Source organism: Cebidichthys violaceus, unplaced genomic scaffold (assembly GCF_023349555.1).
Source record: "Cebidichthys violaceus isolate CVI_PGR_0920_01 unplaced genomic scaffold, fCebVio1.0.p SCAF_1, whole genome shotgun sequence".
Classification (NCBI taxonomy): Eukaryota; Metazoa; Chordata; class Actinopteri; order Perciformes; family Stichaeidae; genus Cebidichthys; species Cebidichthys violaceus.
In genome coordinates, this window is record NW_027176262.1 from 6,285,620 (window position 1) to 6,305,980 (window position 20,361).

At 43.7% G+C, this 20,361-nt stretch overlaps 1 protein-coding gene across 2 annotated transcripts; it reads left to right on the plus strand.

The window, feature by feature from the left end:
• The first annotated feature begins 386 nt into the window (after nucleotides 1–386).
• Nucleotides 387–15,413, plus strand: igsf5b (immunoglobulin superfamily, member 5b). Of its 2 annotated transcripts, XM_068708331.1 has the most exons (10): nucleotides 387–492; nucleotides 2,087–2,169; nucleotides 3,920–4,237; nucleotides 7,322–7,449; nucleotides 8,157–8,322; nucleotides 8,780–8,911; nucleotides 12,078–12,102; nucleotides 12,788–12,876; nucleotides 13,738–13,802; nucleotides 15,063–15,413. In XM_068708331.1, exons 1-10 carry the CDS (start codon nucleotides 452–454, stop codon nucleotides 15,171–15,173), a joined length of 1,158 nt encoding a protein of 385 aa, XP_068564432.1. In that variant the 5' UTR covers nucleotides 387–451; the 3' UTR covers nucleotides 15,174–15,413. The 2 variants fall into 2 exon arrangements, with proteins under 2 accessions (XP_068564432.1, XP_068564439.1); XM_068708338.1 differs by lacking the exon at nucleotides 13,738–13,802 and having other exon boundaries at nucleotides 15,063–15,155.
• Nucleotides 15,414–20,361: the final 4,948 nt, after the last annotated feature.

Consider the following 20,361-nt stretch of genomic DNA (forward strand, 5'->3'; position numbering starts at 1 on the left):
AAAGCCAAAAATGGCAACTCATAGCTGCATTAGAGGCAATAAAGTCATTAGGATTCATCTCCTGGGGAACATGAATGTTGTTGAGATATTTCAGTCTGGACCAAAGACAGACTGACATTGCCATCCAGCACCACACCGCTAGAATGGCTAAAAGTTCTCAAAGCACACTGAGAACTTCATACTGTACATCTCTCATGTTTAACATACAGATACATCATCCAGTGTGTCCACAGCCATTCATTTGACGAGGGCGGAGGTCTATGGCCCCCTGGGAACTGGGGACTTACAAGGGGTATTGTTTGCTCTCTGAGTCACTCTATATTTACATCTGTGTGCAGCACGGGGCAAAGTTCGCACTAAGTTTGGTAATATTTAACAGGACAGGTTTTGGGTGACATGGCTGAGCACCAAGAGTGAGGAAGGTGCAGCATTGTTGACATGTTTCCACCGCATGGGACACTTGCTGCTGATCCACAGAGACACCAAACTGAGGTGAGTCAGATAAACACAGTGGTGTTTATTGCTATTTACTGTTCAACTTGAACTTCACTCAGTCGGTGCTGCTTTATGCTGTGTGTGAAAGAAATGGTTGAGACACAGTTTTTTATATACAAGATCTCAGTGATTTTACTGGTTAACTTTGGGCCTAGTAATCATACTCTGACCTGAATTCAATTTAACTAAAACTATTTTACTTTTACTAAAATATGATTTGTTGTAAAATGATCAGAGAGTTCATTCCAGGGAGTAACTTTACAGTCCTATTAAGGTAACTTTCTTATTTTTATTATCTTGTCTGTCAGAGATAAAGTGCTCAAAACCATCTCCAGTTAAATGGAAACTAATTTGAAATCATTATTTTTCATCCTCCAAAGTCTCTCTGTCTTCAAATGTCCAACCTGTGACAGTGATATTGACATTTCATTTTAAAAACATGTTAAAAAAGTAATTTAATGGTGTTTTTATTTATGGCCTTTAATGGTGTTTTTATTAATTAATTGTATTCAGGGTTAAGTCAAAAAATGTCACGCCTTCAGCTAGTACAAAATACAGCTGCTCGGCTTTTAACAAATATTAGAAGACAAGATCACATCAGCCCAATGCTGAGATGTTTTAATCCTGATTCAACTATGTAAAGCATTGTTTAATTAACTTTATAATTATTATTATGATTATTATTACCACCAGTGGTCAAAGAAACAAGGAAATAGGAAACAGATGATCATGTTACATACAAAAAATGTTCTATAACTTTTTAAATAGTTACGTGTTACTGTGTTATGCATACAGTAGGAGAAAAGAAAAGACAAGTAAAAAAAACTTTTTACCACAGATTTCACAGCAGGACATTCCCATAACAAATGAATTAATGAACCACGACTACCTCAATTTTATTACATTTACTGTAACTTTGTTTAACTCTTCAGGTTGGTTAGACTTTATTGCATTGCTTTCTTTTGATGTCAGCAAATACTGAGTTTAATGTTGTTTGAAATTACATGAATGCACAAGGAAGAGTTAAGCTAAGAATTAATAAAATAATAATTAATTTAAATCTAACAAAATTTAACAAAATGTTTCTGAACTGTTTTTAATATTATTTCCAGGAAAACTTAAAACGATTTGATTGCAATGGAAATGTCCTCTTGTCTTTTATAGAAGATGTAGGATATGGATATATGTTTTATATTTTATGTTTAAGACTACAGCCATGCTAACAGCTCAAAGAGATTCATACTTAGTCACAGTGGTGCTATGAGCTAAATGCTAACATCTGCATACTAACATGCTCATATTGACGTTGCTAACATGCTGATTTTAAGTGAGCATGTTAGCACTAAACACCAAGTACAGCTGAAGCTGATGTGAAATTACCATTCACCCCCTGAGTTACATGGATATGTGACCAAATTTCATGGCACTCCATCCAGTAGTTCAGATATTTCAGTCTGGACCAGAGTTGTGGACTAACAGAAAGGCAAACCCACCCCTGAAGCATCGCTGCTAGCATGGCTGAAGACTTGAGATTATGATCAACCGTCTACCAGGGAAATAATTCAATTATTTTTGTCTCCGGTCCATTCAGCATTCAACAATGGATTAACTGGATCGACGGATTAAACATGGACATCTTCTATCTGTTCGTGCTCCTGCTTTCACGAATTCAAGGTGAGAGTTCAGTGCAGCTCCAAACAAACACAGCAGCTTGTTTGATTGGAGCTGTGTCACAAAGGGCCAGTGATGTGGTTCAGTGGTTGTACTAACGGCCACATTCAGTGCTGTGGTGTGCTTAATAGCAGCATTGTTCAGATAAAACCCACAATCTAATTAGAAGGCCTAATTATCTATCTGCCCTTTATAATTACTTTTCTTAAAAAAAAAATGTGGTCAGTTAATTTGATATGGACATCACAGTGCCATTAGAATTGTAAAACACATTTACGCCACAGACTAGACGCACTGTGTATAGTGTTGGTAACAAAATGCTAATTTACAACACCTGTCCACAGCTGCTTATCTATGTTAACAGTAAGATGAAGACCGTGGTCAGGGGGCTTCAGAGTTACTGGTTCATGGTCCCAATAGGAGCACGCATAAATGATGCTCATTAGACTGCCATTCTCTAACAGCAATGAACAGAAAAAGCCATAAAGGCTGGCCTCGATTTTTCTCAGGCCTAATGTCCTAAACAGATGCTTAATTTAGGATTCTGCAGGCTGTATCAAACTCTGTAGGTTTTCCTGCATGTTCAAATGTTTAACCTGCAGAATGATGCAGTTTTTGCCTTTTGCCACCAGCTACAGATTAATTTACACTCTCCTACTTTTGTTCGTAATTCTTCCCTAAAACCTACTTGCTCTCATTCATGCACCGTCCAAATCACCAAAGAAAGAAGAAACAGTTTTAAGGAGTTGTTTCATTCTCTTTCTTTGTCTCTTTATGCCTCAAAGGCTTTCTCTCTTTCTTTTTTATTCGCTCTCTCCATGTCCTAATTGTTATGGGAAATGTGACACACACTGGCTCCTCTATAGTTTTTGTGTTCTTTGAGGAAACTGAGTGATTGCCTCTGCTTACGGCTCACTGATTCTCCACCATATTTATGGGTTTCCTTTACTGCACCAACTTCAATTCATCCTCCTGACTATAAAATTCAAAGTCTCTTCTCAAATAATCTGTGACAACTTCTCCAATAACGTGTTACTTTTTATTTCTGTGCGAATGTAATCTAACTGTATGTGCACATTGCATTCATTTTATGTGGTTTGAGATCATTTTTGAAGGAATCAGTGTGCAGTGCAATAATAATGTTGTAATATAATAATGTTTCCTATCCTGCTAAAATTGCATTCACGTGCTAATGTCACCCAAGAGAACTGCAGCATTGGACTGTTGTTAAACTGTTTATATTCAGAATATAGATCTGTGTTTCCCTACTACGAGTGATTTTCTGATCAGATTTTACTGATCAGTGAGTTTGCAAAGCCAGCTTCTAAATTACGAATGGCCGAACATTGCTTTTTAATACCACTGGACTCCAGGAAGCCACAGCGCCCGTCCATGAAATAGTCGAGCTCATAACCTGGACATTTTTTTGTTGTTGTACGGATTAAAGAAAAACGATGTCATGCATTAAGTAGTGAGCTTTAGACTTTGTCAATTTTTTGACTTTGTCCCGTTTTCCAGTCTTTGTGCTAAGCTAAGCTAACTGGCTACTTGCTCCATAGCTACATACTTGAGAGTGGTATCCATCTTTTTCTCTAACTCTCAACAAGAAAGCAAATAAGCGCATTTCCCAACATGCCAGACTTCGTTCAAGTACGTTAGCAGCAGTGTTAGTAAGTGTTGCTCTAGTGATCGATATGTTTCATACTCATGGAAGGACTAATGTGTTTTATTTCTGTCTCTCTTTGGTTTTCAGTAGTCGCAGGTCAGATGAAGCTGTCGCCTGAAACACTAACCGTCCTGCGAGGAGAGGAGGCCCGGTTTACCTGCAGTACCTCCAACACCCGGTGGACTGTTATGGTGTGGCTACTGAACGGCACAGTGGCTCTCACCATCACCAACAATACTGGTGTCCTGCCCTCCATCAACCCGAATGTGACGGCCGAGACAAGCCCCGTCTCAAATGGAAACAGCTGGGTGTTTGTCCTGAAGAGCACAGAGAGGCACGACCAAGGACCAGTGACCTGTGACATCCAGGGCATCGATAGGAAAACAGCAAGCCTGTTTGTACAAGGTCTGTGTGTGTATGTGTACGCATGTGTGTGTGTGTGAGTCACTGTAGCAGGAAGGCAGCGAGGAACTGTTTATTTCTGCTGCAGAGAGTTTCAAAGGCTTTCTGTGCAGCCAGAACTCACATTATGGCAAAATAGAGTCTTGCCCACACACACACACACACACACACACACACACACACACACACACACACACACACATGCACATGCAAAGCAGTGAAGGAAACGGAGCAGATGGCAAGTCTCAAATACAACTATTGCAGCGCGAGAGAGTGCAGAAACACACTGAATTCAACCTTGACGAGGCAAAAAGCACCATGTAAAAAGGAGGTAAATGAAGAGACTACACTAAAGTTGTATAGCTGCATTGATTCTGCCGACAGAACACAAAGAGTCAGAGACCAAAAATGTTGTATTTTGCCTCAGCATTCAAGGCGCTCATCCTGATTAAGTGCTTTTATTTTAAATTTCTTGAAGTGGGGATTCAAGGATGAAAGTTTTCTGTAAAAGCAGCTGAACAAGCGCCTCAGTGATCAATCACGGTGTGTATCAATATCATTGGGGCCTGTGTGGTGGGGTACAGTTGCCCAGGCATGTTTGATGGTCTCTGTGACATTGTTGATGACAGTGTGGATGGTGTCAGTTGATGGGAATTGATTGCCCCTCAGATATAAATACCAGGCGGAACAGCGCCAGACTCTATGCCAGTCAGACCCGGCAGCAGAGCAGGATTTACAGGCTGATCGCCCCTCCTCTCCTAAGAGTCAGGACTTTGTAAGAATCAGTAGTTCTCTGCAGTTCTGATGAGGTTGATGTCTCACGCTGAAGAGCACTGCAGCATTTTGACCTGATTGAAAGACAAAAAAAGGTCTAAACAAGCAAGTTAGAGCAAATTCACTTAAATTGGCCGTACCATTCACGAACATTTTCATTTCCACACAAATTAGGGGTGGTAAAAAAAAAAGTATTAGGATTTGTGAGGAGGTCAGGAAAGGTGAAGCAGTTTTTCCTTTTTGCTGAAGGGAGGACAGCCGGGCTTTTTTTTTGGGGGGGGGGGGGCAAAGAAGGATATTTCAATTTTGACACTTAATTAAAAAGAAGGATCAAAGTTTTGTACGGCCGTTTCAAGTTCAAAGACTGCTTGATGAAAAATGACACATTTCAGAAGATTATTGACACACGCATGTCTGGGAAGATATTGACCACTCGATGCTATTCACAGTTTGAGCTCACACGGAGGCGGCACGCCTCAAACTAGACGACAACTTATTACGGAATACAAAGCTTCAAGACCTGCTCGGACCTGTGCTTCTCTCTTGACCTTATCATTCAGCTTATTTGCATCTGCAGTACGCACAAACTGAACTGAGAACTCAGCTAAAAAATAAAAAAATAAAAACGCACAGAAACATCCTCTCTGTGAAAAGGAGAGGATACAAAACCAATGACCCATCGCCTCCGATATATTACGGCGAGAGCCTCCATTGCTGCCTGTGCCACAAATCCCCACTGACACATGCAACCATTAACAGTAGTGCATGGTGAATCAGGCCCTCTGGTCTGGATGCAGAGGATCACTGTGGCCTGACACTGCCTTTGAATTAATTGTGCATCCTGGCACGCCCAGTTAACAGTCAGCAACTCTGCCCGTGATTTGTGTACTGCAGCTTCAAATATACTGTTGGACAGGAGCCACAAATCCACCGCTGCCTGGACAACTCTGTGTGCCATCATCCGCACTCCCCCCCCGCTTTAATTGTCCAGCATGAAGATGATGTAAATATGACAACACACTCCTGCTTCCTCTCGCTGCTCCTTCTCTGCTTATTTCTCACACACAAATATATACACACACACACACACACACACACACACACACACACACACGCCTCTCACTTGAGCAAATCAATACAGTTGCATGCACTGTTGAGTATGAAAGGGTCTGCAGTGAAGGCTAGAGCTGCAGAAAAGTCTTCTATGTAAATCAGAGGAGAAGAGTGAACAGTAGAATAGTAGAAGCTCCGTCCTCATTGGAATAAAGTCACATTCACACGTACAGTGCATGTGTTGTATGATTTTTTTTTTTTAAAGCAAGACAAAATTAATGCGCATACGCAGCAATCCTGCAGACAGACATGTAATAGTGTTTAAATGCTGCCCTCAGTAATTTCCCCTCTGAGGACCCCTGCTGAAAAATCACTGGAATCAGAGTTAGCTGAGGGCTCCCTGCCTCACGCAGAGTCTTCAGAGTTCCCCTACGGTGATTAACCAACCTTATGAAACCTTATTTCAGGGATCACTTAAATAGGAGCTTTGGGAGAGAGTGCTGATGTCGTCCCTTTCTCTATTCAGATGTATCAATCTGCCATGATCGCCCCGAGCCCCTCATCAGTCAGTGCAAATGAGGCTACTGGTTCCTCGCCAACCTTTATTCAATAGCGCAGAGATTCTCTAAGAACGGCTGGAGTCCACTCTTTCAGAATGGGACGGTACGATGTTTATGACACAAAAATCAGGCATCAAATGAAAGCTCCAGGGGGAAAAGGGAGAGCCAATAAAGCGTACAAAACCAGCTGAGGATTTGAATTTAAATCAACACAGACGTGTCATTCGCATACACAAAGCACCGAAGCTTCTGTAATTATCTTTCTGTCTGTGGCAATCGTCTGTTGCATTCGCCGCCTTTCATTCTGCCAGACAATGGACTTCACATATGAGATACTGTATCTCTCCCAGGGCCTTAAGTGGCTTATTTGGCTGGCAGGGAAGGAGATGAAGGGGAAAAGTGGAGATGGATCCGTCATGCAATTGAGACTTTGAGACACGCGATCAATCGCCCGGGACGAATGAAATCCGTCTTTTGTATATGAGCGGGAGAACTGGAGAGGTGATGCTCACCTTTGGGTGCAGATGCGTGGATGCAACAATGTGCATTTCAACAGAAATTCATGGATTCTTACCAGCCATTTCTATTTATAAACTTACTCACACTCATGCATGTACAGGGATATATATACGTACTTATACATGCATGCAAGCACATGAATAAGAAGAAGAAAAAAAAAGGTTTGTGATTGTGATTGCAGAAAAAGGCAGCGTGAAAGTCGTTGGGGACGACAAGTTGTCTTTTAAGGGTCAGTCGGTCCTGTTTGAATGCCAAGCAGCAGGATGGTACCCTCCACCCACTTTGCAATGGCAGGTGAATGACAAAAAGGTAAGTGCATACACTACGGTAATATTTAGAACTGATTTATCATCCGTAATCCCAATACAGTACAATGCACTCATTTTGGTTTATGGCAATACAATAGGCCAAGAAGGGATTTTTTTGTTTCTAACACATTTCACAGACCTGTTTGTGATCATTTGAGCTCAAAACCACTTTCTTTTCAAGTGTCCATGCAAAATCAGTAGTGTCTCTAATGGAGTGTATGTGCAGAGAATGTGTATGTGGAGGTGAATTATTATTTATAGGCTTTGGTTTGGGAGAAAGTGGCCTAAAAACTTCTCCAGATCGTTGTCAGGCTGTCAGTTTGTCATGGTGACAACTGCACTGCTTTTAAGAGGGTTCAAACTAAGTCTACAGATTATCATGTCATTGCATCTGCAATTTAAGTTTAATTTTTTGGTGCTAAGTACCATAAACCAAATGGTATGAGCTTCATTACACTGGTGTGAATGTGTCACACTGATCTGCCACTGAATTGAGCGTTTTATTGGCTGAACAAATCTAAAACAGATCCGTCATCTCCAAAGAGTTAGGCATTAAAAACAGACATGGTCACAGCGTCGGCTGCATCACAAGAAAAAAAATAAAAATACTTTAACATTTGTACTGTTTCTCTAAATACAGCTCTGTTTTGAGTATTTACATAATAATTGCAAAACTAATTATCTCTCTCTCTGGGGAATGGCGTGGAGGTGAACCAGGGTGAATACAACATCAGCAGTGAAGAGTCAGGGAAGAGCCTCTTCACTGTAACCAGCAACCTCAGCGTTACAGCAGTGAAGAGCTCTCATGTGGCTTGTCTGGCCTCCGTGTCTGCCCTCCCCACACCACTGAAGAGCAGCGTCCGTCTGATAGTGGGTGAGAGGACGCCGCCGTCGCTCTTTACATGAAATAACATACACACACAGGGCGTCTTTGTTCTGTCCTAGTTTAGTTCTCTGTCTTTACATTCCTTCTCTCTCTTTGTTCTCTTTTTTTTCTCCTGTTCCATTCTCTTTTTGGGACGCCTGTGAATCACCACTGAGCATTAATATTGAAGAGGAGAGGGGGAAAGAGAAAAGAGCCAACACTGCATGAGTTTGCATCACAAGAGCAAACCTCTCTAAGGCCCAGAATACAAATACTACATAATTATCTTAGTAATGTTCCATTTGCAGTTGTAACATTTTCTTGAAATCCACTAAGGCAAAACATCCTCACGCACGCCACAGCATATTAAAAAAGGAGATGGAACATAGCGTTCTTTACACTGCATCTGCAAATCTGTAATTGAATTGCAAGGTAACAACACCGATGTGACCTTTTTCCTCCTCAGTTGCAGAGGTGCTGCAGGAGGAAGATGACTACACGGTCCCTCTGGCAGTAATGGCCTCCCTCTTTGCTCTTCTGCTGCTCCTCCTGCTCTGCATCTGCACCGTCCTCTGGCACAGGCGAAGGAGACAAGCAAGTATGCACTTCTCTCTTTCTTCAATTGCTTTAGGTGAGAAAATGTCACCTTCCCCTACACTTTTCCATTCCAGAAACTGTGATTAAAGGATAATGAAGAAGATGGGCGGTTGCACGCTGTGACTCGGCACTGCCCCACGCTGGCCTTCACCAAGGACACGCTATATATTTTGTGACAAAGGCAGAACATTAGTTGTCAGCGCAAAAAGCTTTTCTTCTCAGGAGACAGCAACAGCAGAAATGTTAGATACGTATGTGGACTGTATGACTGCAGGGTTGGAGGTGTAAATCCCAGAAACACTGGGACAAATCGTCAGGAGGAAGGACTATTAATGCTCACCCTGAATAAACACTGCAGGGGTGAGCCTGAGCGAGACGTTTCACCAGCTAAACAGTGCGAAGATACATCTGTCGCCGCAATTACAGTAACTTTACCGAGTAGCTTTTCTAAGTCCAACTGAAATGAAGTCGCATGTTTCTTTCTGCGTCAACATATATATCTTTCCTGTGCTCTTCTTTGAGGATAAAAGTAGAATTTCCACCTCTGCCAACCAGTCAAGTCGCACTTTACGTCTGTCCAAAATGTCATCACTTCATCATTTTATCCTGTAAGCCATTGTGTGGAAATATTTATAATTGGCATATGAATTCTTGAATTTGTGTTTTATGTGGTAACAGTGGCCTTTGACCACCAACATTTTAATGTCTGTTAGACGTAACGTAACAACTTCTCTCAAGGCGTTCCGTACAACTAGATGGACAACCCAAAAACATAATGCCTCCGGCCACAGCTGTCACTGGCGTGGAGGAATTATAATCATCAAGTTTCAACTTTGTGCTATTGCACTTTCAATAATGTCTTCTATCAAACACCAGCCAGGAAACAGTACTTTGCCTTTAATGGACTGGTGGACTTTACTCTACTGGTGCATGATTTAATGAACGTGTTACAAGGTGTTGAAGGAAAATAGGTTACTAAAAAATAGGTAACTGTATTGAGTCTCCCTTGGACAAATAAAGGGACTGTGTTCCAGTCCTGGGTTTATATCATAACCCTGTCAGTTGAGACATGCAGATGAGTTGATGTTTAATGTGGCGACCCTGGACAAGCTATCAACCTGTGTGTGAAGAGGATTACAGCTGTTGATACACTGGCAGAGATCCTACCTTGGGGAAGGAAGGTCCTGACTCACACCTAGGTTCCTGCCAAATGAGTCAGTATGTTTGACTGCTACACAGTTTTCACATGAAGCTTTTGGACACAGCTTGTTCTGTAGAGATAAATAAACTAGCGAGGCGCCTGTTCAGAATGGAATGCCTCGGCAATACTCCTGCCATGACGTAGTAGAGTCACACACCCAAGTCTCAGAAACACCAGTGAAATACTCTCTGGTTCAGGAAAAAACACCAGTGGCGGAATTTAATACCAGGCGAGGTAGACAACCTGGGCCACAAATTAAAAGGGCCCCAAACAGCTACGGAATTATGTGGCTGAGATGAAAAAGAGTCGCGAAAGTTACCGACGGAGGCGAAAAGCATTGCGCCGGAAAATGGGTGAAAATTAGCATATCCTCCCAGGTGTCATGTTTCCATCACTGTGGATCTGAGCTGAAGCTGATAAACACCTGTGATTACTGCAGAGTCATTTATCCGGGGAATGAATACAGATTGAAACCTTTCCCACTAAAGACAAAAGCCAGATGTTAGTAGGTGTTAGTGGGTTTTTTTTGTCCAGTGGGAAAGGGAGTTTAGAATACTAGCACCTCCAAAACTCACTATTTAACATATTGTATCTCATTTGTCCTTTTTTATGACGACATTTTTGTGCTGATTAAACAATAAATGTCAGTCAGCAAGCTTAAGGGTCGTTGTTTCCTTCAGATAAAGCCAGGCTAACTGTTAAGCTCAGCTAAATAATTGCTAGCTGTAGCCTATATTTAACTGGCTGACATTAGAGTGGTGTCACCATTCTCATTTAACTCTCTGCAAAAAAAAACATTGAACATAATTTCCAAAATGATGAACTACTCCTTTAAATTGATTTTTTAGTTGTTTGTAAAGTCTAAAGGTGACTACAGCATTACCGAATTGCATGGCTCAGTAATAAGGGTTTAAAACCACCGCACAGTAAGACCGTTTCACTGAAACTCTTTTAGAGCTCCAAACCCTGTGAATCTGTGTCACCTCAGAGACGTCGATGCCTTGGCACGTTGGTGGAGGTAAAGTGGTGTGATATTGTAAAAAGTCTGGCCCGGGAAAGAGGGATGTTGCAGAGATGCTTCTGGAGTGCTATTGCCGAGGGGACCGTTGTTCTATAGCACGCGGAGCCGGAGGAGGCCTGTTTGTGTGCGATAACAAAAAGAGGCCCTAAGTCACTCATTTAGAAGTCAGCGTAATCCCCCTGACTGATTGTGGACTATTGCAAATCACGGCTATGGTTTAGAGCTAAGGGATTATCACGAAGCAGGTGTGACCTTTGTCCTCCGGCAGCCGATTCTGTACCTGAAACGCGTGGTAGCTTCACCGTCTTCACCGTCTTCATCGTCTTCACCGTCTTCACCGTCTTCATCGTCGTCTTCACGGCTTTTATGGAGCAAAATAAGTTCAATTAACTTCGTGAGGATGTTTCACATGTTAGAGGATGTGGCATGCCTCCAAGCCACTAAGCTCTTCTTTGACTAATCCACCTCAATGGGGAGTAATGTATGCTTTGTAATTTGGGGGAAAATAGAAGGGATCTAATGTAGTCACCCTCAAAGACTTTGGCCAGCGTGACAGCAGGGATTTAAAATATAATGACGAAGGCAATTTCTTTCCCTGTATAAAGGAGCAGTTTATACGTCTCCTGAGGCAAGCGCCATCTGCACCACTGTTATATTGTTGTGTTTTCGCCGTGGCCAGGAGGACCTTTGGCAAAGACAACCATGAAGCGGTATTACAAAACTCATTAACACTCAGCTCCAGCTTTCAGCGTTGAACAGCAAACTGACTGGAGGCTATGATATTAGTGCGGAATCCAGAGCTAATAAACGGCGGGACATTTACAGCTTTCACACTGTTGTGGTGAGCAAGCGCAATGGTTCTGTGGTCAAGGCAGTGAGAATAATACAGTTATTGGCTGACAGCTCATAATAATTCTCTAAACCTAATGCCTCATTTTCTTTCAGAACCGAGCCCACAGGAGGCAATAAGGTAAGATTTAAGAGCTCTGTTTTTCTAGACACCTTTTGCTTTATGACCCTATTTTCGAACAACGAAAACCTTGGAATTTCTCCACTTTCCAAATTAACAAAAAAACAAAACTTTAAGATCATGTAAAAGTGATTGACTTGAGGAGAAAGTAGCTGCCAATAATCTGTGAAAGAGTCCCGGCTGTATTGAGCTCCATTTATACTTTGCATCAGCGAATATGAAGACTCAGCAATCTCTATTAATACGAGCAACTTATTTCTGAGAATGAATGGGCTTTTATTGTTTCTCATTATAAAAGAAAATTGGAGACATGAATTAGAGGCATTAAATAGTCATTACATTTTGCAACAACTTAATTAAGATTCAAATTGTTGTTAGCTCATTTAAGAAGCAGATATATTTACGCATTACTGTCGTCAGCATCTTCCATGCGGCTGAAACACACGTTATAACTTCCCCATTGAGCACATTGACGTGAGAGTGGAGCACGTCGGCGAGGTCTCATAAAATGCACTGAAAGATGATGACGCTCATTTTTGAATCTGTCAAAGCACTTTACGATGAAAACAATGCGGAGGCCCCTGATATATACTGCAGCTTTGTGAGAAAAGGAAATTGTTCACAACAGCACAGCCTCTCTAAAGGTTATCTTTTTCCATTGGACCGTTCATTTGGGCATTTGCAGGTCCGACCAATCGTTGAGCGGGAGACGCTCGGTTGCTGAGGAGACAGGAGGGAAGGTGAACCTGGGGTATTCGAGTGAGGGCCCCACAGGTGAGCGAGCGACACACAGTTCACCATGATAACTGTACGACTCTACTACAACTGTTGAATCACAATAAGAGTGATGACAGAAGAACATCTGAGCGTACAAATAGTTCAGCTGAGGCTTTACAATAACTCTACTAACTGCACAGGTAAACACTAAATGACCACAGTATCTCTGCTGGGGCTTCTGTTTCTTTTTACTTTTGGCTTTCGAAAATTTCAGACAAATTTCAATACATTTTATAAATGATTCAATATCGCTCCAGTCACATTAAAAAAAACCTTTTCAGTATGTTTACGTCTTTTCTTAAAAGTTGCACAAGTTGTGTAATTCATCACATTTAACATAAAGTCATTCTTTTGCCAAAGTCAGATTATGATCACCATGTAATGACATTTTATCGCAGATTGATTCTCCATCACAATAATGATACTTTGACAAAAACGCGCTTGATGTTCAGTGTGATGGATTACACAATTTAGCCACGATTCAAGAGTCTGTTAATGGATATTCATGTTCTATGGAAATGTAAAGAAGCCAATGGATGTCTGGAGTAATAGAAATAGATCGACTGAAATTCCTTAAACCCTGAGCTGTAAATATTAAGTACACATGCAAGACGAACCATTTCAGTCCTAGCTGGCTGTTGTACTTATTTATATTTTTTAAATTGAGACAGAAACAAAAGATAAGAGTTTAACTCAGGACGCTATGTCAATTTGGTAAACATAACAGACCCACGAGCCACTAAATCATCCGATTCTTTCTATTTTTGCCGAGGTCAGCTTGAAGTACAAAGTGGGCTGTAGCCGGTCAGAGGGACTGCGAGGTTAGATCAGGCTAAATTGCTGTTTTTCGCCCTGCAGATGCAGTTAACAATGAGCTAATCATGGAAACTCGTAGGCAGGAGGACTTTGTCAGCTTTCACAAGGTAAGATAGCGAAAGAGAGGGTGGGAGGGCAGAGAGAGAGAGAGAGAGAGAGAGAGAGAGAGAGAGAGACAGAGAGAGGCAGAGAGAGAGAGAGAGAGAGAGAGAGAGGCAGAGAGAGAGAGAGAGCGAGAGAGAGAGAGAGACAGAGAGAGAGAGAGAGAGAGAGAGAGAGAGAGAGAGGCAGAGAGAGACAGAGAGAGAGAGAGAGAGAGAGAGAGAGGCAGAGAGAGAGAGAGAGAGAGAGAGAGAGAGAGGCAGAGAGAGAGAGAGAGCGAGAGAGAGAGAGAGACAGAGAGAGAGAGAGAGAGAGAGAGAGAGAGAGAGAGAGAGGCAGAGAGAGACAGAGAGAGAGAGAGAGAGAGAGAGAGAGGCAGAGAGAGAGAGAGAGAGAGAGAGAGAGAGAGGCAGAGAGAGACAGAGAGAGAGAGAGAGAGAGGCAGAGAGAGAGAGAGAGAGAGAGAGAGAGAGAGAGAGAGAGAGAGAGAGAGAGAGAGACTGTAACTGAATAATGCAGCCATTCATTCTGCAGCTGGAGTTTCTGCCACATCCTCCTGTGTTGATGGGAACAAGAACAAACTGCTGTGCTGTTGCACCTCCCCTGCTCTCCCATTAGACAGCTAGATGTTAGACAGGGATGTGGAATAACATGCTTTCTGGCACAGCACCACACAATGCCATAAGCACTATTTATTTTAGCTTACAGGGCACTAATGTGGCGCCATCATCATTGACATCATCATGTTGTATCATCTAAATAATGGGATGATCTCAAGGTGGACATGCTGGCATGGACTAAACTGAACTTTTTTCTACCTTTCCTGGCATCGAGGAATAGATTGTTGTATTGAATATATTCTGTATTGATATCTCGTGTTATGTCCTGGTATCTAATAATGAAGGAAGGAGGGACAAGTGTTCCCCTTCTGTGCTGGTGCATGTGGCCTCTTTTCCCAATTACGTCTGATGTAGAGCAGCTCTGTGTTGAGTTCACAAGTTCAGTTCTGATTCACTGTCTTTGAAGTAATGAGTTTGAGTTCGGTAATAGGATTGCCGTATCTGGAGGGAGTAAAGGTGGAAGACAGTTTGAGGACTTGAAGGCAATAGTTGTCCTCCAGTCATCCTCAGATACGACTGTGTATCCCCAGTGCCACTGCTGCTGTCGGAGAAAGGTTTCAGGGCAGGAGTCTCTGTGTTTGTTGTCAATCTACAGCGCTGATGTATTGTCACTAAAACCTGAATTTAATGGTGTGTGTGTCCCAGGTCCCTGATGTCGTGTCCTCCAGCAGCCTGTCTCTACACAATATGGGACCACCGCAGGTGTGTCTATCAGAGGAAAACTCCAAGAATGTCAGGAGAATTACCACAGTTTGAAATATGATATTAAATATAAAATAAATGTCAATGAAGTACACTATTATATAGGACAGTATTTGCAGGTGGGCCCCTCACCAGTGTTTGTACGATATAATGTTTTTGTAAAGCTGTAAGCTAATGTTATGTAATCTTTAGCTAAATGTGTGCAGCACATTATTTCTAAAAATATATTGTGATGCCTTTAACTTTAATGCAACTGTTTTTACAATATACTAAAATAAAATGTTTTTCAATTTTTGTTCTCCTTTATGTTCTTGCCTTACATATATATAGTTTGAGCAGACCATAGTAATTTCGACCAACAGGATATAAACTACAGTGTGTACTTTCATTCACAAAATTCCAGCTTATTACAACTTGCTTATTTTTGCAGCTTTGGCTGTAAGATAACATATTACCCAATAAGTAAACAAGATACAAGATGTAATAAACCAGAATGATCATTTAACGTATTATTTAGAAAGTGTGAAAGCTTGAAACTGTTTTAATCCTACGGTTATCGACTGCCTTCTTGGTTTCCTGCATGATTTAAAGGGACTCTAAGAACTGTTGCATGTTGATTACTATCCATAATACATCATTTACATACAATTCTGTTTTCAGGAAAGCCATGCAAGGTATGCCTCTCTTTCTGTTTCATATGTGGTAGCATATCAAACTCAATCAATTTCCCAGTCATGGAAAGGAAATGGTTTTAAGATACAGTATCAATGAGGAAGGCTGGGGTGTAAATTAACACAATGTGCCTGGTGCTGCAATGAGAACGATGTGGTGGTGAGGCTCTCCGCAGTAATGCATGAAATAACAGATTTATCTCGGTGTGAAGTGGGTGACATAACATTTGCATTTAATAATAGTAAAGGATGGAGGGGAGTAGAGCGGTGGCGATGGAGGTATATGAATCTGCCAGACACTATAGTTTCACCAGCATTGCTGTTATTAAAGGAGTTGGCGTGTATTAAAAAGATGACATGCCTATTGCTGGTGTCTGGGGGGAAAAAATAGGTCCAGATTATTATCATTTTTTTGACAAACTGCAGCAATTTCCTAATAATACGCATGCATTGTGTTTTCAGACAGTGAATGAGCCGGTACCAATGCGAGTTTATTAAATTATTCACAACTAGGGGTTATTATCATTGTTTGATAATGTCACAATATCTGACAAAAAATAGCTTTTTTCTGGATGATGCTGTATTTTCCTATTGTTTGTCCCCTCCCACAACGTCTGCAAAAGAAATGTCAAATCATGCAATCGGCAGCTTATGCTTCATCAAAATGCGCTTTCATTTCACTGAAAGCCAATGCACATTCTGATTCACCCTTTCAGCTTTAGATGTGATATATCTCCGCTGCCGGCAACCTTGATTAGCTGAATAGGACTCCAAGCCCATAAGAGAATGGCATGGCGGTTAAATCTCTGCAAATACAAACACTGCTGAAAACAAATGCAGTCGTCCGCAGTGGACTCAACTGTGAAGTTGTATATTTTCATATAATAAGGAATCACGTATGAAGGAGAAATTGTCTGAACCCCCTCAACATGTCACAGTTCAGTCATCCAGCCATCAGTAATTTTCCATTGATCCTGCCTCTGCCCCACTCAACCTGTCAGCCACGCCCACCTCGTCAGTTCACTCCACTCACCTGTGCACACAGCTGCCTCTCATCACATGCAATCAGCCCAGCATATAGTCACCAGCTCCACACTCACTCCTAGCTGTTAAACTGGCCCTGGAGGAGTGGCGGCACTGGCTGGAGGGAACCAAGGAGCCTTTCCTGGTTTGGACGGACCACAAGAACCTGGAGTACATCCGAACCACGAAGAGACTCAACTCTCGACAGGCACGATGGGCCCTCTTCTTCACCAGGTTTAATTTCACCCTCTCCTACAGACCCGGCTCCCGCAACGTCAAACCTGACGCTCTGTCGCGTCAGTTCCAGAGGGAGGATGATGGCGCCAATGCTCCTGACACCATCCTTCCGTCCCCGTGTGTTGTGGCATCTCTGACTTGGGAAATTGAGGAGAGAGTGAGAGCTGCCACAGAGGGTCAGCCTGGTCCGAGTGCATGCCCTACTGGTTGCTTGTTCGTGCCTGCAGCTCTGAGGTCGGATGTACTCCAGTGGGCCCATGGTTCAAGGTTGACCTGCCATCCTGGGATCCAGAGAACCCGGGACGTCCTTCTACAACGTTTCTGGTGGCCCACGTTACAGGAGGACACCCGGGAGTATGTCAGAGCCTGCCAGACCTGCAACCAGAACAAACCATCGCGCCAAGCCCCATCCGGCCTCCTGCAGCCTCTCCCGGTGCCACATCGCCCCTGGTCCCACATTTCAGTGGACTTTGTGACAGGCCTGCCACCATCGGATGGGAAGACGGCCATCCTTACCATTGTGGACCGCTTCTCTAAGATGGCCCACTTTGCGTCCTTGCCTAAGCTCCCGTCAGCTAAAGAGACAGCCCAGCTGCTCCTCAACCATGTCTTTCACCTTCATGGGATTCCTGTTGACGTGGTCTCGGACAGAGGGCCCCAGTTTTCATCAGTGTTCTGGCGGGAGTTCTGCAGCCTCTTGGGAGCCACCGCCAGTCTGTCATCCGGGTACCACCCTCAATCTAATGGCCAGACTGAGAGGATGAACCAAGAAATGGAGACGGCCCTCCGGTGTATGGTGTCACAGAACCCATCCTCTTGGTCCCAGCATCTGTTGTGGGTGGAATATGCCCACAACACCCCGACCAGCTCCGCCACCGGTTTGTCTCCTTTCCAGTGTGCCTACGGTTACCAGCCTCCTCTCTTCCCAGCCCTGGAAGGGGAAGCCTCTTGCCCTTCAGTTCAAGCCTTCATCTGTCGCTGTCGTCTGACCTGGGCCCGTGCTAGGGCCTCCCTCCTGAAGGCGGCAGACCGGTACTCCTCAGCAGCCAACCGTTGTCCCTCTCAAGCTCCACAGTACCAGGTGGGCCAGAAGGTTTGGCTCTCCACCCGTGACCTTCCTCTGTGTGTGGAATCCAACAAGCTGGCTCCCAAGTTTGTCGGGCCCTTCGCCATCGAGAAGGTCATCAGCCCGGTGGCAGTCCGGCTCAAGCTCCCTCGGTCTATGCGGGTGCACCCAACATTCCATGTGTCCAAGGTCAAGCCGGTCAGCGAGAGCCCGCTGGTGCCTGCTGCTCCACCCCCACCCCCCCCTCGCCTCATTGAAGGGGGACTCATCTATGCAGTGAGCCGCATCATCCGCTCTCGCCGACGTGGAAGGGGCTGCCAGTACCTCGTCAACTGGGAGGGCTACGGTCCGGAGGAAAGATCCTGGGTTCCTGCTCAACACATTGTGGGCCGGGGTCTCATCCAAGACTTTCACCAGCAACATCCGGACCAGCCCTCCCTCAGCAACATCGGCAGGGGCCGTCGCCATAGGACACCTGCTGCTGGCCCTCCCACTGCCCCGGACCAGTGGGAGGACTCCCTGTCTGAGGAGGAGGCAGTGGACCCGCCGGCGAACTCGCCTTCCTCACAGCCTGAGGATGGGGAGTTCTCGGGTTCTCCCGAGTTTTAGCCCGCCTTCCAATTCCCCCTCCTCCCACCCTGGTTCCTTGGACTTGTTTTGGGGACGTCAGGGGCCGTCCCTTGAAGGGGGGGTTCTGTCACAGTTCAGTCATCCAGCCATCAGTAATTTTCCATTGATCCTGCCTCTGCCCCACTCAACCTGTCAGCCACGCCCACCTCGTCAGTTCACTCCACTCACCTGTGCACACAGCTGCCTCTCATCACATGCAATCAGCCCAGCATATAGTCACCAGCTCCACACTCACTCCTTTGCCAGATTGTTCTTTGCCATGCGAGTCTTTCCAGCGTTCTCCTGCCTGTCTTCCCGGTACCGACCTCGCCTGTCCCTGATTCCCTGCTTCATCTGCCTCCTGGTTATTCGACCTAGCCTTCCGTCCCTGACCAAGAACTTTGCCTCTCCTCTCCTGATTCCTGTTTGCCGGTTTCTAAACCGTTTGCCTGTCTGCCGGACTCTAAGTAAAAACTTTTTACCTCTGTCTTCTGAGTCCTTTGTACTGCAATTGGGTCCATACACCACCCGTTACACAACAGGGGGGGGGTCAGAGCCAGAGGACAGGAATAAACCAGGACAGAGGCTACAAGTCTACTGTAGGGGTGTCAAAAGGCCCAATCATAAAAATAGAAAAGTATATCTGTATAAATTCAACCGACTTACTGCAAGCGGCGGACTCAATGAGGTGAGGTTTTGCAGTAACGACTAAAACGAGCAGTAGAGTAACGTTACGAAGCGTATATAGAGAGACAGTAAATTAGTCAAATTGAACAACTTGCTTCATCCACACCTTCTTGTCACAACGTTTGAAAGCACAACACTATTGCCAGATGAGTGGCAACTTGGTTCGGCTCATTTTCTGTAACCAGTGTAGCATTAATGCATGCTGGACTTAACAAGCTAGCTAGCTAACTAGCGGACGACCTGGATCAACGCTCAGTCGGACAGTTCCAGAGATGGACGAGCTGCAAAGCAAACTAGCCAGCCACCCGTCTCTAGAGCCCAATAAGAGTGGCGACCCTATGCTGGATACGTTATTATAGATACATATGTGACACAACACTGAAGCGTACTGTCAGTGCAGAAGCCACCAGTGAAAAATGTCTGTCAAAAAGGAGAAAAGTGGACACAGTGTCAGGTTCTCAAATACAAAAGGATATGTTTTCTATTTCTTCACAAAGGTAAATGGGAAGCCAGTGTGCTCAAGGAATATAATATTCAGAGCCACTATCAGACTCTGAGTCAGACAAATACAAGAACTTGCAAGGACAACTGAGAACAAAGAAGATAAAATGAATTACGGCCCAGTTTGACACCCCAGGTCTGCTGGCAGTTCTGCGAGGCTGTTTTGATGCAACAGTGCATTGAGCCAACAATGACAATGACAATTTAAAATGCTTATGTTACGCATGGATCACTTTTACCATCTTAGTCTAGCGTCGTACAATAACTAATATTTGCTGTTCAGCACTAAACACAGAGTACAGCTGAGACGGATGGGAATGTCAGTAGTCTTCCAGGTATTCAGTGATAATCCAAAAAATAAATCCAAATTGAAATTCATCCTGAAGGGACATCAATTGGTATCAAATAGTTGTTGCACTCAAAACCTCACATGTGAACCTCGTGGTGG